At 39.7% G+C, this 17449-nt stretch overlaps 1 protein-coding gene across 1 annotated transcript in view; it reads right to left on the bottom strand.

Annotated features, from left to right (window-relative positions):
- The window catches only part of ABCA13 (ATP binding cassette subfamily A member 13), a 181601-nt gene extending 168273 nt beyond the window's left edge, over positions 1 to 13328 (bottom strand). Inside the window, exons 1-4 of the mRNA XM_034060311.1 lie at positions 13260 to 13328; positions 9159 to 9252; positions 8054 to 8177; positions 646 to 797 (exon numbers count right to left, since the gene is read on the bottom strand). Of these exons, the coding sequence (XP_033916202.1) occupies positions 646 to 797; positions 8054 to 8177; positions 9159 to 9252; positions 13260 to 13328 (439 nt within the window). The remainder of the gene's footprint in view (positions 1 to 645; positions 798 to 8053; positions 8178 to 9158; positions 9253 to 13259) is intronic.
- Between the last annotated feature and the right edge of the window lie 4121 nt (positions 13329 to 17449).

Consider the following 17449-nt stretch of genomic DNA (forward strand, 5'->3'; position numbering starts at 1 on the left):
AGTAAAACAAAATCATCACATCAACACTAGATGAACATACTAGCTCCCAGACAGCCAGGCATGAAAATTACTTTTGCCTAAACCTTTCAGCTTGAAAACTATCCAGAATGGCAGGATAGTAGTAGGTCTTAAATGCCCACCTGCTACAGCAGCAAGACTGCACAGCATGGGTGAGAACATAGCAGGAGCATCAGACCTTGATGTTTTCAGTCTCTTTTAGTGTCAGACTGAATTGTTTGTCTAGTAGGGAGCTACTGAGGTTTTCCCACCCCTATACTCTCTAGTGCAACAGAAAAACCTGGGGAAAAAGACTTAACTACTGATAAGTTACTTTGGAATGTATCTTTCACCAAGTAACTATGTATCCAGGCTATTAATCCTTACCTTTAAGCTTTCCTTTCATAGTATTTTGTTAACTATCAAATAGTAAAGCAAGTGTATAGTTTCAGAAAATGAGCTTTTATTTCTGATAATTTTGTGATGGCCACAGTAACAGCAATCATAAAAGCCCTTCTTTCCATTCTTTTAGATGGGCTAAAAATTTAGGTTTTACATTTTATTTTCAATCTAAGAATATTGCTTTATTTGCTGGTTGTCATTACCTGGTAGACAAAGAAATTCAGTATTAGAAAGACCACAGCTTACCTGAGAACTTTGAGTTTTCTTCCCATAGCTTTTCTAAAGCCACAGCTTTCTCTGTGGTCTCAATAAATTCCTCTGCAAGTTCCTCTATCTCTTTCATGAAATCTAGATCAGGTCCTGTGAATCTCTCTGGACCCGTCTGGATGCCTGCAGTACTTTTCACAAAAAGGAACAGGGCAGGAGAGGTAATTACAAACTGGAAGTAAAGAGCTGAAAATGTGTATAGGCTCACAGTAGTATTCTGATATTTTATTTTTTTAAGCTATTATGCATTTACCAACCTTTACTTAGTTCAGTTCATCAGTGTGCAATCTGCAACACCAAGCCTCAGAACCTCAGGAAAGAGAGCAATTAAAAATTGCTGAGCTGGAGCTGCTCAGCTGCACCAGGAATCCAGTTCTGGCAGCAGCCAAGGACAGACACATCCAAAAAAGTCTTTTATGTCTCTAAACATATATACATCTAAGCAACAAGAACAGGTGAGTTGGTCAATGTCACTAGATGAAATATAGGTAAATTCCTCTTTCTGGGCCGTGAAGAAAGTTGGTGCTTGCTCTCTAGTCAGTTTACTAAGCAACAGAAATGTGATAACAATTCCACCACCTTAACAAAATAGTATCCACATTAATGAACATACACTGATTCCAGATGGCATGCTCCTCAAGATACCCTTCTACTTGAAAAGTGAGAAAAATTGACTGTCTGCCTACATATTTCTGCCTCATGCTGACCCACACACAAAGTGTCGGTCATTAGGAAAACCTATATAGTTTATATTCGGGATATGACAGCTTATTTTCTTTCAAAACACATGCAACAACCTATAAACAGATCATATTCTCACTACTGACTTTCCCCTGATTCCAGCTAAACTCGTGGTATATGTTATTATCTCTATCATGCTACCATCTGGTGGCTACTCAATAGCACAATGGTTTTCTATCAAGATGAAATCAGTTAAATATCTCTTTACAGGACAAAATACTTAGACCCTCCTAAGATACCATAAACACTGGAATAATTACTTTTAGCATGTTACTAGGCAATTGAATTCTGTTTTATCTTATAGTAAGTCCAAGTGATCTTAAGTGAAATCCTAGGTAGCAAAAATACAGTTATTTTTCATTAGAAGCACAATTAACTGCCACTTAAGCCCCACTTACAAAAGCATAATAAAGATTTGCATTTCTTTCTTGCCAAACTTGTAGTTTGACTTGTTTTCGGAACAGTACTTACTTATTGGTAAAGGAAAACCTAATGAGATAAGAGAGATGAAGCAAACAATAAATCAAAGCAAAAACATCAGCCACTGCTTTCAGGTTCTCTCATTTCTCTTTCTCTCCCTCCCTGATCCTTGTTTGTTCAGACACTCATAGAGCTGCCTGTAACTTTAGACTAGGGTATGAGAAGAAAGTCTAACGTTAATCAATTTCTTGATTGTTTCAGTGCAGCTTATTTTGATCCCAACTTGGTCACCAGCCAGTAGGATTTTGAAAACTCTTTCAACAACCTAAAACTTCAATGGATTAAAGGCAGGACAATTCCTCACTATTTTTTATTTTAAGGGAGTTTTAAAAAGCAGGCTTCTGTTGTTCAGAGGGAGGCTTTTAGGGTGATTAATTGCTGCAGTTTACCTGTTGTTCTTGAAAACGTCCATATAAGTTCCAAATTTACTGCCTGAAATTCCAGGCAGCTAGAAACACTGGAATATGGCAAAGAACATGAATAATAACTGCATACTGAAAACTTTCAAGTACTGTGCTTTTTAAGCATGAACAAATAGGAAGCACTTGGCCAGAATAACAACCCCTACATTGGTTAAGACACAAATCCAGTCAGAACTGTAAAATAACAGTATTCTGGCTCATTTTTCACAGACTTTTCATCAATATAAAGGATATAAAGCTTTGATATAAAGCTTCCTTTGAACTAAGATGACCAGCAAAAGGCCTTCAGGTCATGCTGCCCTAGGCACTGTGTGAGGTGTCTCCAGGCTTGAAGGCTGGGAAGACAAGCCATGGTCCTGCAAGGGGTCTCACATAGAACATGAGGGGGAAACACAACTGGGAAAGGTACACAGACTAGAAACATTAAAGAAAAAAGCTGGCAGCACTTGGAGCATGGTGGCTCTGAATTGCTCCATGGAGAAGTGCAGGGAAAAGCTAGTTGATGGTGAAACTCCCAAGCACAAGGATAAGAGCAGGATGAGAGCAGCCATTTTGACCTGCTGTTCCTGAACCATTAGCTTTATGGGGATTTCCAGGGCAGAAGCGATGTCAGCCAGCTGCCACTGTGCCCTTTTTCTTGCCATCATTGCCACAGTCCTTCATCTGGTCACTCATGGAGCTGAGTGCAAACTCCTTTGGAAGAGGAAATGGCAATGGGCATGTTAGTTATCAGGCTGTTTTGTGAAACAGATGGAAATATTTCAGAGCTTCTATCTGCTGAATATCCATGCTAAGTTTGAAAGGATTTTATATCTTTTCAACATGGTAATAGGGAACCACAGTTATCTCCTAATAACAATATCACGAGATACTACTAGTTTCTTAGCTCAGCACAAACTACACAAAATTGCAGGAAGATGTCATTATTTTGCCAAAGAGATAAGAAACTAGACTTCAAAACCAGGTGCAGCAACACTCAAGACAAGCGATTTTCAGAAAGTGTGCCAAAAAAACTATTTAATTGTTGCACTGTTACTTTCCCAAAGAGCCTTCAATGCATGCTTTCTGGAACAGAAGATGTTGTGCATGTGTAAAGGAAGTCAGCAGCAGGGGTTGCTAGGAACAATAAAGAGGATAAGCAAGGGATGACAAAAAGGACAAAAGGAGGAAGCCAGTAATTTGTAGGAGAGTATGTACTTACTTAGAATTGGGGTGTTAGGAGAAACTATGTGTGTATGTGTGCATATGTAAATGATATTATTATCATCCATGGTAATTCTTACTTTAATTGTGCATTTCCAGAAGTGCTTTCATGAGGGCAGAAATGAAACTGAAGACATATATTCATACAAGTCCTGACTATAACAAAACACTGTTAAAAGGCAAAAAGACTGCATCTCTCTGAGCACGTAAAAGCAACCGTCATTTCCTAAAGTCGTGACTCAGAAACAATAACTCTGTCCAAATTACCCAGTTACTCAGGATGACAATAAGAACATTTCAGAGTTGATCTGAGATCTCAGCTCTGATGTGCAATGCCATTTAGACTGGTGATTTTCATAAGCCTCTCAGGAAACTCTTCTCTCAGCCTCACCCGTCACCACATTAAAAATTAGTCTCTAAAATTGCCAAGCCCCAGCTGCTCTGGCTCCCATTCTGCAGCATCTCAGGACCGCCTGGAGACATGACATCTCCATCAACACCAATACACATGCTGGATAACAGCTTACTGTGTGTTTGTCCCAGAAAGATCTTTCCCCTCCTTGGGTACATACTATTATAACCCTTGCAAAATGCAAGGAACCACAAAAATATAAAGAACCATAAAAGTGTTGTTCCTAACTGGCTATCAAATGGAGAAAACTCATGTTTAAAATTCCTTTTCTCCCCAGCTCTCTGGCAATCTATAAGCAAGATCACAAAAATTGCTCAGGTTTCTGTTTTCCAGCTACACAGCACAAGACTACAAAAATCGGCCCAGACCACACAGGGTTATTGTTCCAGTAAACTGCTGTAGAAATGCAGCTATCTTGCAGAATTATTACTTTTTTCATTTGAAGATACACATCATTATAGAAAAAACTGACCCACTAATCAATTCTCATGCAAGTGCATATCACTGTTGCTTGGACCTTCCTTGATTTTGTTTTTCCACACCTGCTCTTGTACATGAGCTTTTCTGATACTACTCCACTAGAGGAGGCCCAAGTATCAACAAAACCAGTAACAAGAAAGGGACCAGAATGAGTGGGGCTGGTCCAGGAGGGGGGACTAAGCTAGATGCTGAGTCCACCCTGGAGGAGGCCATGCCCTCACTAATGGGCACTGTCCCTCAGCATCCTAGCCAGCAGGCAGACCCAGGGGTGGGTCACAGGTTCCAGTGATAGCCCCTACACAGAAGGATGAGGGGTTTTTTTCCAAAGACAACTGTATTTCAAACTGAGAGCAACAATATGGCACATACTATGAAAACAAATGGGCTAAGTGTCCATGCAAACTATGCAAAGTCTCTGATTTACCATTAATAAACACAACATTGTTAATGCAAAAATATCCCTGAAAATTACTATAAAGAACCACCTATGATTTGATATACATCCTCAAAGGGAAGATAATCGGTACTACTGTTCCTGTGCCACCCCTTCTCTCTCGTAAACACAGGGACATTGTAGGATTCGGTTATGCTTGGCTGATCAAGCTGACAGTCTGTAGTCCTAAGGCTCCTGGCAGCCAGCATAAGTCAGAGCAACCCTGAGGTTGATTTAATTTATACTGATGGACCTGCTAGAATAGACTGACCTTAGAATGAGCTTCATCCTACCTTTTTATCCCTTTTCCTTACCTAAACTGTATATTATTCAGTGTAGCTTATTGAGCATACAAATGTGCATACATACATGCATTTTATTTTTCAGTTGAAAAAATTAAAGCCATTGAAAAACTTCCCTAATTCTTAAGCTGGTCTAAGACTGCCTCCAGGAAAATCTTTTCTGCTTTTCTTTTAAGCTGAAATATGATTCGGGCAGTTCAGTTATAGCAGTGTAAATAATCATGCAGAGAAGTCCATATAGTTCATAATTTCTAGAGGTTTAACACACTTAGATGGCAATTGGGCTAGTGATATAAATAAAAACTATCCTTTTAGGAAACCGTTTGTAAAAAGATCAACAGCTATTGTAATTCTATAACCCAGTAATACAGTATTGCCACTGCAAGTGACAGGCTACAGGCTTTGTACTGAGTGCAAGACCATGGCACAGAGGCTTGACACCTTTGCTTTGTCTGAACTTCTGAACTTGTCTTAATGTACTTGGAGTTCTGTTTTGCCTTGGTTTACTTTTAACTTTTTTCTTCCTGGCCAGATGGCTATTTGCTTTACTTTCACTGTCACTGTACAACACCACCACAGTTTTATACCAATTAACAAGTGTTCATCTAGCGCAAAGTGAGATATTTATGATTAACATAGCAAAGCAACACAGAGGAACACAGGCCCAGTATAACAGTAATGACCTTGAGAAGTGAGGACACAAGATGCACTATACTGAAATACAAGTTAATAAGGGATGAGGCAAAGGCTGGTCCTTAGAACCCCATGGCTATAAACAACTCACAAATGGTCAGTTGAAATGCAGAACTATAGTCAGACAAAACCAATTCATAAGTATCAGGAAAATAGAACAGATATCTAACATATGTGAAAGATATCACATACATTCAAATGTACCACATAAATTCAGAAATACCAGATACAAACCAACAGAGAAGAAGGGTAAAAAGCACACTAGCAAACATAAGTGATCCCAAGTGCACTTTAGAGTGGAAAAGAAGCCAACACCCCCACATTTCTCCAGGTAAAGGGCTCCAGATCATGACTTGCCATAACAACCTCACCAGCACCAGATTGCAGCTACAGACCCTATGACCCAGAGCAGCAGAAGAAAGGTGAGCATAACCACAGAAAAAGGAGGAGAAATCAAGTGGTTGTATAACAACTTTAACTATATTATTTTTTACTAGGAGAATTATTGTTTAGGGCTGCATCAAAAGGAGCGTGACCAGCAGGTCAAAGGAGGTGATCCTGCCCCTCTACTCTGCTCTCAGGAGACCCCACTTGGAGTATTGTGTGCAGTTCTGGTGTCCTCAACATCAAAAGGACATGGAACTGTTGGAACAAGTCCAGAGGAGGGCCACGAGGATGATCAGGGGACTGGAGCACCTCCCATATGAAGACAGGCTGAGAAAGTTGGGGCTGTTCAGCCTGGAGAAGAGAAAGCTGCATGAAGACCTCATAGCAGCCTTCCAGTATCTGAAAGGGGACTACAGGGATGCTGGGGAGGGACTATTCATTAGGGACTGTAGTAATAGGACAAGGGGTAATGGGTTCCAACTTAAACAGGGGAAGTTTAGATTGGATATAAGGAAGAAATTCTTTACTGTTAGGGTGGTGAGGCACCAGAACTGGTTGCCCAAAGAAGTGGTAAATGCTCCATCCCTTGCAGTTCTCAAGGCCAGGTTCAACGGAGCCCTTGGTCAACATGGTCTAGTTTGAGGTGTCCCTGCCCATGGCAGGGGGGTTGTAACTAGATGAACTTAAGGTCCTTTCCAATCCTAGCTATACTATGGTTCTGTGACTAATACTGTTATTTCTGTATAGAAGCATGTTGTTTAACAATAGACCTGGACTAATAATGATTTGTGACTTAAACTGTTAAGATTTCAATTCAGCTAACAAATTATTACTTCATGTTGAACATGTTTGCCTGGCATGGTGTTATGCTCAATCAACACTTCTCTAAGTGTACAAATAACTAGAACAGACTGTCTAGATCAAACAGAAAGTATTACGGCCTATTACTGTGATACTGAAGTTTTTCAACTTGCTACAGGCTGAATTTATTACTACCTATAAACTTTTGCAATAATAAACCATAAAACTTGTTGCCTTTATACACTTACTTGACTCAAACCAAGATCTTTTTTTCATAGATATTCACAATTTTCTAAGAATAAGCGTTCATGTATATACACACATATATTCTGGTTAGCTCATCTTGCTATATATTTATTTAAGACTAGATCCTTTAGACAATTTACATAAGTATCTTTGCATCTCCATTCTTCTCAACATTTTTAAATAGATGAAAATGCTACATTTCTTAAGAAAAAGCCCAAATTCATCCTTCTTCTCTCTACAGTCTGGGATTCTGTAACAAGGCCTTCTTACAGACTACTTTTTCAAGTTCTTTTTATTACAGATCTTCCGCTACTCCTTTTTGGTTCTTTGTGGGGTTTACTCAGGAGTTATTCTTGTGTTGCTTTACTATGTTTACTTCTCCCTCCATGTATGCTCCCAAAGTATTCAAAGTTTAAATCGATGAATTATATACTTTTTTTGCTCAATTTTACCCTCATGTAATAAAAGACTTTCTAGTGAAAGATAAAAGCATGTTTTCACATGGCAGAAGTGAAAGGCAAGGATATCACAAGGTACCTCCCCAATATTTTCCCCCAAAGAGTTTTCAGTATCTAGTAACAACATGAAATGCCTAAGAACAGCAAGCAAAAATTAGGAAGAGGCATGAGTAAGGCTCTACATCTTTTGCACTCATAAGGACACTGAAGGAAACCTTAGCAAAGAGTAACAAAGCTCTTATTCTACCTGTCTACAAGACAATAAGAATCTTTGCTGTAGAAAAAGATGCACTGTGATACAACAGCTCTGTCAAATTCATGCAACTTACCGTAAGCGTTTGTTTTCCTGTGTTACATAGCTAGTATTTTTGCATTTTGAGCCAACATTACAGAAAAGGGTCCGCATGAAAGGATAAAGGCCCCCACTTGGTAAATCCCGAGCTTCCAAGTAACCTAAAAACAAGTAGCAGCAGAATTAAAACCAGTGACATTGCAGTTACAAACCTGTACCATCACATTGTGTTCCCTTCTCCTAGAAAGCAGCTTTGTCACCTGCAAACAATATAATTGTATCCATGGCAGGTGTCATAGAACCATAGACTGGTTTGGGTTGGAAGTGACATTAGAAATCATCTAGTTCCAACCCCCCTGCTATGGGCAGGAACACCTCCCACTAGACCAGGTTGCCCAAAGCCCCATCCAACCTGGCCTTGAACACTGCCAGGGATGGGGCAGCCACAGCTTCTCTGGGAGATCTGTTCTAGTGCCTCAAACCCTCACAGTGAAGAATTTTGTTTCGTTTAAGAACAACTAATTCAGCACAGAAAATTAATAACTTCTGTGTCAGACTGTGACATCAGGGTATAACATTTGAGAGAAGTCATTGAAAAGCTGATTTTCACAGTAGTAACACCACTGCAACATCATATGCTGCTAGCCTCTCTGCCCAAAATTACTTGTGACCTAGATTAGGGTACAGACTTTTTCACTAACTAGTATTTCCTCTTTTTTCCCAGGCTTTCATGAGGTAAAGGAACTGGTATTCAGCTATATTCATTCTAAATCCCATGAAATGAGTAGGGGTAAGATTTATTTTGCTTAACTTAATATCTACTGTAGAATTACCTACCTCTGAGCCAGTGGTCTGTACTCCATTACTTAATAGAAGGAAATAAGTACAACTGTAACTTTAATAATCCACTTTACTCTTAAGTAGATGTCTCAAGTCTCAATCAGACTTTAAACTTAATATCCCCTACCCACCTAAATATAACTTGGTTAGACCCACATTTAGACAAAACTGAATCCTACTGTAGGATTCTTTCCATTGACTCCACTACATTTCAGTCTGCCCTTCTAGGATAAATGCAATACTTCCTAAACACTTCTCAAGCAGAGGGAACCAGAATAGAACACAGGTGAAACAAAACATACAGTTTTCCTTGTATTTTGGAGGCTCCTGGAGGCGGATTGCAGCCAGAATCAAGAAAAGCACACATGGCCAGAGTATTTCAGTGAGAGACAGGACCTGAAAAGGGAAATCAAAACATCATCAGTACTATAGAAAACACGATTTGAGAACAAATAATTTCAATTCATATACCTTTTAATAAGAAAATAAAGAAAAATAAATATCCCCTCTACAACTACTTCAGGGAAAATAACATAATTACAAGTAAATTAGCAATTAAGGCTTCTATTTAAAACCCTTATAGCTTTGCCAAATACAGAGTATTCAAAGTTTAAAAGCAGTTCTCGCTTCTATTTCTAGTGTTTGTAGATATTTCGCTCTGGTCAACGCAGTGACTGGTGATGTGATGACAGTGACATCCAGCTTTCCAATTCCTGAACCCCTGAAGAAGCCAGCATTACTCTGCACCTTGCTGCAACTCTTCATGCTCCCCTGAAGCCTACTGCCTTGAACCTTGCCCAGTGGCGTACCTCCTTGTCATGCCTTGCTCCCTGACTGGGAAACTCAATGGATCCCTGACATCCTTTCTTTCACCTCTTTCCAAAATCCATCACCTCCAGTAGCACAGTGTTGTAAGACCAAGCAAATGGGCCTGATGCTGCCCACTGACACTCTTTGTCTTCTTACCTTCCCATTTCCAAGAACACAACAAAAAGACACCCAAACTAGTGCATTGCAGGACTCTCAGATTTTGAGTACGTCTGTCAAGCAAAATTAATGTAGTCTATGCTTGTATATGAGGAGAGAGAAGATGCAAACCTCCAAATGGATTGCAAAGAGAAAGAAAACAATTTTCAGTGGCAAAAAGGAAGAAACCTGCATTCAGCAAACTTTCAAAAGACTTCTAGATTCACTGATAAAAAGTGCTACAGAAGTGTGAACACCAAACTCAGTAACAGAAATGTAGCACAAATGTAGCACAAAGAGCCACACTACATATTCCCCATTAGAGGTTATTAGCTTCTCCAAAGTGTATTAAGGATTTTTATTTCTAAACTAGTAGAGCTGAATCAAGTTCCACTGGGGAGTGATTCCTAAACTTGGGTATGTTAGAAAAATACCTGAGAAAAGCAACTTAATGCTTAGAAGAACAAAACCCAGTGAGAAAGCCTTCCCTGTGGAAAAGGCCTTCCCTGCTGAACACAAGGCAAGGAAATAAAGGCTTTCTGAAATTTAGGAAAGTTAACTGACCACACTCCAAATTCAAAAATAGCCAACCAAAAAGAGATTGAGGCCAGGTACTTTCAAACATATAGGGAGCAGCAAGTGTCAGCTGCTTCCTAAGGCACAAGGAGCCATGCATAGTGGTAACACTCGCAGCGCAGCAAGGCCCCATAACCTAGGAACCACTTCCTCAGGACCCCACAGGGTGAACAGGGCAGGCCCAGCCATCACAGCCAGGAACCCAGATCCTCAGACTAGGTCATGGTGATGAGGCAGGACCATGGTCAAGGCAGAAAGACAGTGGCCAAGCACAAGAGAGCTGGAGAGCAGTGTACCTCTGACTTCACCCAGACAGGAGCTGAACCCCCAGAGGCCTCACTTCAGTTGGGCCCTGGGGCCAGGTGGGGCTGGTCAGGGCAATTAAGGCTTATCAGTGCCTCCAGGGTGCTGGCAAGTCTCTACTCCTTCGCATGTTCATCCCCACACGTCCTATTTTGGATTGGAAGTGGAGTAGTGCTGTTGCTGCAGGGTACCAGTGGGCTAGTTCGGCTGGTGCGGGTTGTGGACCAGGTACAGCAGATGAGGAAAGGGAAACTACAGGAGAGACTTTGAGGAGGTGTCACCAGCCTGCCCATGAGGGGCTGGGAATGGTCAAGGCTGCCCCTGGAGACACACACATTGTCACCACCAGACTAGTGCTGGGGAAAAGTGTTGGAAGGTCCCACAAGAAGCTCAAGCAGGGGGTCAGGGCTGTGGGAGGCCAGAGCTCAGAGGGAGGTTTATAGGGGAAGGCCCTGGGCAGCCACAGGTTGGGCTTCCTGTTACTCACCATAGGGCTTGAGGCAACCTAAGCTGGCAGTCAGGGCACAGTATGAGCCAGCTTCTCTGTAAAGGGCAGGGAGCCAAAGGGGATACTCCCAATCTAGGGATCAAAACAGTGTACAATGCCATGTTGGCACTGGGAGAGAAAGGCATCTAATGAAATTATTAGAGCTGTAAACAATGGTTACTTTCTTCTTGGACTGCATTCTCCTTGGTAGTTGCAGTTTTTGCCATTCACCTGGGAAACCTCCCTGCACCTGAAGAATAGGGCAAATAGCAATAATTTTGTTGAATTTATAAAATTCAACAAATATATCAGCAAATATACCAAAATAATAACTGGATAATACCAGAAAGCCAAGTAAGTCTAGGCCTATTAAAATAACTTCCGTTGTTTAGAAGGTTTTAGGAAAACAAATAATTTCCTCATTTTCCATTCATGTCCAGAATTAATTAATGGCTTATCAGAGGTAGACTTCTCAGTCTTAACATGTTTATGCCTTTCTGTGTTACAGTACCATGAATCTAAATGCTGATAATAGCAATTGCAGAGAACCTAGGCATATTAATGCTCTTCACTGTGAAATATCAACTAATGCCATATGACACTCATGACGCATCATTAGCTCAACAGACCACACTTTTCTTCTAGCCCTAACTGCTGATAAACAGCCATGAGAGGAAAATTGCCTTCTACAAATAGATCTACACAATATCACGCAAAAGAGAAGCACATCAAATCTTTCTCTCTTCAGATTCACAAAGGTCTACCCTTTATATAGGTAGATGATCCACATGGATTTCTCCTTACATAACTGCAAGAGCGCCTTCCCGGCTCAGCGTTTGCACAACACAAAGAGATTTTGCAAATTCCCCAGGGCAGCTTCTGTCTCTGAACAGTCAGAATTAAATTTGCTTTGGGTCATTGATTGTAATTTCTGGTTTGGTGAAGCCTGTATCTCAGCAAACTCTCCATTCAGGGAAGCTACCAATTAGGCAAACTTAAAATTTACATGAAGTAAGATTTTTCCTTTGAAAATATACAAGAGGGAAAACTAGACAGAGCAAGAAGAGAAATAGATCAGCATGGAGAACAGGAGATATGGAGAAGACAAGGCACAGTTACTGAAGCCTGAGGAACAGGTAGCATACAGAAGTGTCCGGGAATGGAGAAGAATATAAACAACAGCATGCCTCCCCCAGAACTGTCTTTCATATTAAAAAAACCTAATTTGAAATCACTTGGAGAAGAAATTCTCTTTCTAAATCACAGTTTTATTTAAGTGAACTACTTCTGAAATGAAATGCTATATGTTTATCTAATTCAGGTAATCCTATCCAAAGCAGCCAACATGCCTCATTGTAAATCCACAGATCATCACAGACAAGGGAAATCAATGAGAAAGTACTAAGTGACATTTTTTTCCACAGAAATATTCTCTTACTTCAAAAAATTACTTCTTTCTGTCTTAAGTTGAAAAATCACATCAGTCACATTAAAAGCAACCAATGATATTTCATCTTATATTTATTTTAATTTTGACTGCTGTTGAAGTAGCTGCATATTGATATTTGGAAGGTTAAATTAGGCTTTGTAGAATTGATAAGAAAGGAAATTTAGAAGTATATAAGATTTTAATATATAATCTTAATATACAATCCTCTCATTTCCAATATCTAGATTTTGATCACAATAATGCAGGATTTCTTACATTACCACTTAAGTACCTATAATGTGAAAAAAACTGATTTTCATCCTCTCCACTGCTACAAGTACTGGTAGTATCTAACGATAATTAAAAGATAATCTGTGACTCTTCAGAACTTTATGAGATTTACTATCTCATTTACAAACTAGAGAGCATTGCTGTATTCAGCCATTTTAGAATTAAAACACACTGCTGTTCTCTACTTGTGTTTTCAATGATTAGGAGACCAAAACCAAAACAGGAATCACTTGCAGCTAGCCTATCTTTAACAATCTGCAGTGAAAAGGAAAAATTGATAGATACACACTTTCCAATGGATATTAAAATAAGATTTAAGGTATTCCTTTTCCATCATTTCAAAAAACTCACCGGCTGCCTCACACGACAGAGCCAGTTCTTCCAAAAGACAGCCTTGAACTGCTGTACAGCACGCCCCATATCGTCCTTTCTTTCCTTCATCCGCTTGCAGAGTGGCTTCTTAAGGACTTTCTAACTGAGAGTCATGTCACCAAGCAGTCCAAAGGTATTATTCCAAAGCTGATTAATTTCAGCACTAGAGAATAGTGCAAGAGATTTTTCCTTGCCTGCTGAGAAAAGATGAGATTATGTTTCTGCCTGTTGTTTTGCATTCGTTGAGCAATCTCATCTTTCCATTCGCTTCTCAGTGCAATGAACAGTGAGGGGATGGGTTTGTATGAATGCCTTCAGGGTGCTCTACTCCACAGCACATATTCTGCACTTGTTTCCACTTTACTACAATAAAAAATAATGCAAACAACAGGAAAAAAAAAAAAAGAATATGTAACACACATTTGTCTTTTTCCAGTCTGGTGACTTTCTGTCACTGCAGTGTTAATGAAATTTTGCATGCATATACTTACATTCTTGGTGACAAAAAAAAAATTTGTAAAACTGTTTATCTGTGTAGCCCTGTAAACTCCTGTATACTTTTACAGCACCCATAGAAGTACACATTTAGCACTGCAATGGCCCCATTGCATCATCATACGGCTGTTTAGGTTTACCTTACGAAGGCTGTGCATTTGACATTTCATTCTTCTTCAGTGTACGCTAGCTACGTAAAGGCAGAATATTCTGACAAGTCAGAAAAGTGTTAATTAATTGCCACATGCTACCCAGGATGACAATAAGTCTTCTAGCATTTCCTTCAGCTTACAGGAGAGAGGACAACTCATGGAGCAGTGCAGGGAGATCTTCAGGAGGGGACTCTGCACATGGCAGCAAAGCCACCCGGAGACACAGCAGGTATCTGGTGGTGCAGAGCTGTGCTATTTTATTGGGGGGGGGGGGGGGGGGGGGGGGAGGGGGAGGATGACTGCCCTACCAATTGGGAATAATACCTTGAGAAGAGAAGTAAACTTTCTGTATGATTTTTTCTGCCCAAGTGAATTGCCAAACGTAGAACCTGATCCCCCAAAGCTCTCTGTGATCAGTGGAAACATAGTAACACAGCCATTATAGAAGGTGATTCAAACCACATATACTTTGAATCATGAATCACGCATACAGAAACATTAGGATAGTGCAATGCCTGAACAAATATTCTCTATTTCACATTATTGCTAAGTAAATAGTACCATTACGCTTTCTGCAAAATGTATTGCTATTGAATGAAAGAAGCATCTTAATATTCACAGCTATTTTTCCACATTACAAATAAAACCCCAGAAAATAGAAAAGCTTTTTGGATACAGAAGTCACCACTGAGGTAGCTGACTTCCTCTAAATTGGAGATAAGGTGGCAATCTAAAAAATTAGTAAGCCTGATATTTCTGCAATGAGCAGCTCTGCATCTGTAGGTCCACTGAGCTCTGCCAGTCTTGATGGGAGGAGGTTCAGCTGGTGTCTTATATCCAGTGCCTGAGTTTCCCTTTCCTAAGCTTTGGATTTGGGTCACTCATCAACAGGTTTTGGTCTCCAGAGCACCTTATGAAGCTTAGTTACTTCATTTCACGTTAAATTGACTGATTAATCTGCTAAAATCTTTGCATTTGAAATGGTGCAAAACTCTGTTTTAATTTTTATGTTTTTCAAGGGTTCAAGGAGTAGAGAAAACCAGATTATATAGGTATGATGAATTCACAAACTTTTATATACTGGTAAAAATCACCTCCCAGCAAAGCAGAAATCTCAGATGCAATCATGGCAGAATGAGTAGTTGAATGCCTTTAATTCCTCAAATATGGTGGGATTTCCTTTAATTTTGCTGTCCTCTGAGCCTGAAAAAATACTGAAGTAATCATTTAGCAATAGAAATGTGAAAGTCCTCAGGACGTATTAAAAAGCTATGTAGTTCAGCCTGGATGACATTAAGCACATTTGTACTTAACTTGATTGCAGGATTAATTAAATTGCATATGAATTTTGGTCTATTGAGCACATCTTCTGTTCTTCCATTAACGCCTATTTCCCAGTCCGTTCCTCCATCGTCATAGTGCACACACAGCAGTCACCAACAAGCATCTTCCTGCTTCCTCCCATGCAAAAGAGCAGCTTGCATATTGTGCAACAGAGCCCCACCTCTCCCCTAATTCTCATCATCATCGCCCTGCTCTGGGGCTCTCCTCTTGGCATGCCCTGTGATAGCAAAGTAGCTGGGCAAACAACCAAGAACGAAGAACATAGCTCACCAAGGAGCTCCACTTCACAACTGGCTGACATTTGCATAAGGTATGTTTCTGCTTTTAGCCCAGCCATGCTAAAATCCCTGCTATTTCAGAGGGAGTACAGTAAATTTGCTCACTAGGAAAAAGGTGAAATTCTGAGATAGCTGAGATGAAAATTCTGTGCACAGTACAAGTATGCATTTTTAAACAAATATTTGCTAATAATTGAGTATTGTGAATATATGTATGGGTTTAAAGAGCCATTTCAGAAAGCCAGGGAGCAGAATCTATAGTGTGTGATTTGTAGGAAATTCTAAACTAATCAGTCAGCATAATGAACTACAAGCATTTATCAAAGCAGCTGATACAGAAGACAGTTCCTGACTAAGTATGTAAGTTAAACAGCTCACAAAACATTTGCCAAATTATTTTGAACAGTAATTCTGCAAAATCTCTGCTCATCCAACTGTGATGTGCATAATTCATTATGTGCTATATAATTACATACTCATAAATGCTGCATTCTATATTTTAAATGCTAAACAGCTTTTCATGGTTACAGGAAGCAACTACTTTGTATGCAATTAGTATTCAGTACTAATGAACTACTGACTCCTCATTTTACCATTTAAGACATGCAACAGACAAACACCTTTCACCAGTGAGTTCTGTTAATTTCATTTGCCCTCATACATCATTGTCCTTTCCGAAAGAAATTCATTCTTGCCTAGTACGGTGTTCTCATATAGTAGACTTGTTTTTTCTAGAAAAAAAATGTGAAAGTAAAAGACACCTCATAAAACATTCAACCAAGAATAATCTCTGCAGTGGCATGCTGGGAAATCACTTCTAGAAGTAGGTTTAGAGGAAACAGGATGTATTAGCTTGACTGTATTATTTGCAATGTTATAGAAATATGAGAAATAGGAAATCAAAGCACCACTCCCTACCCCCCAAAACAAACCCCTGGCACAACAGACACAATAATATTAGAAATTAATCACACAAGTAGGAAAAGCAGATCAGTTCTGAATATTTTTTGAAAGATGTCTCATCTATACTGCTGCCACCCTGAAGCTCTTCTGAATGATCTAGCTTTCCTCAGTACAGTGCCAAGCAGTATCCTGTGTAAGTACCAGCCTTAAATAGCAACTTTGTTTAGGAGTTGCATGAACAAAGAGCTTGAAAGGGTTCAAATCACGCAGCATAGTTGCTGGTAGGCCAAATAAATTATCTGCTTCCAGGTCTCCTTAACAGAGTGGCTGTAGTCAACAACATCTTTAATACTGCACGTCTTAGAAGACTGTATTTTTTATTATAATGGGCTCTACTCTTTCATAGAATCATAGAATCCAGATTGGAAGGAACCTCAAGGATCATCTGGTCCAACCTTTCTAGACAAAGCATGACCTAACTGGATGTCAAAACACCCTGTCCAGCCAAACCAGCACACTGTCAGCTGAATCAGAAAAAGAAATATTCTCAGACTCAAGTCTCCAAGTGAGGACAAGCCAGTGACTTGCCCTTTCCTGCTCCTGCTTAGCTTTAGCAGGCTTTGTCTCAATTTTAACAGAAAAGTTTACACTTAAAAACGCAAGATATCTAAAAACAATGGGGCAGAAAAGACAGAGAACTTTCTGCCAACATCCATGTCTGGTTTTAAACCTTGACTGCTTTATAATATGACACCATCAACATGCCATGTCTAGCCTACAGTTTTAATTTTGGCCAATTAGACTTGGTTAGCAAACACATTCAAAGAAACAGTTTTATATGTTAAATAGGTTAAAGCCCAGGAGCCAAAAACACTATTTGGCAGACAGGAATGCATATGAGAATATGGCTGGGAATATGGTAAACTAGCATATTTTCCTATCACCACCCACAATTTCTTTCACAAGGTTTACTGTGTGATCACAAGGCTTTCCTTTT

The sequence above is a fragment of the Melopsittacus undulatus genome, chromosome 1 (genome assembly GCF_012275295.1).
Source record: "Melopsittacus undulatus isolate bMelUnd1 chromosome 1, bMelUnd1.mat.Z, whole genome shotgun sequence".
NCBI classification, from domain to species: domain Eukaryota; kingdom Metazoa; phylum Chordata; class Aves; order Psittaciformes; family Psittaculidae; genus Melopsittacus; species Melopsittacus undulatus.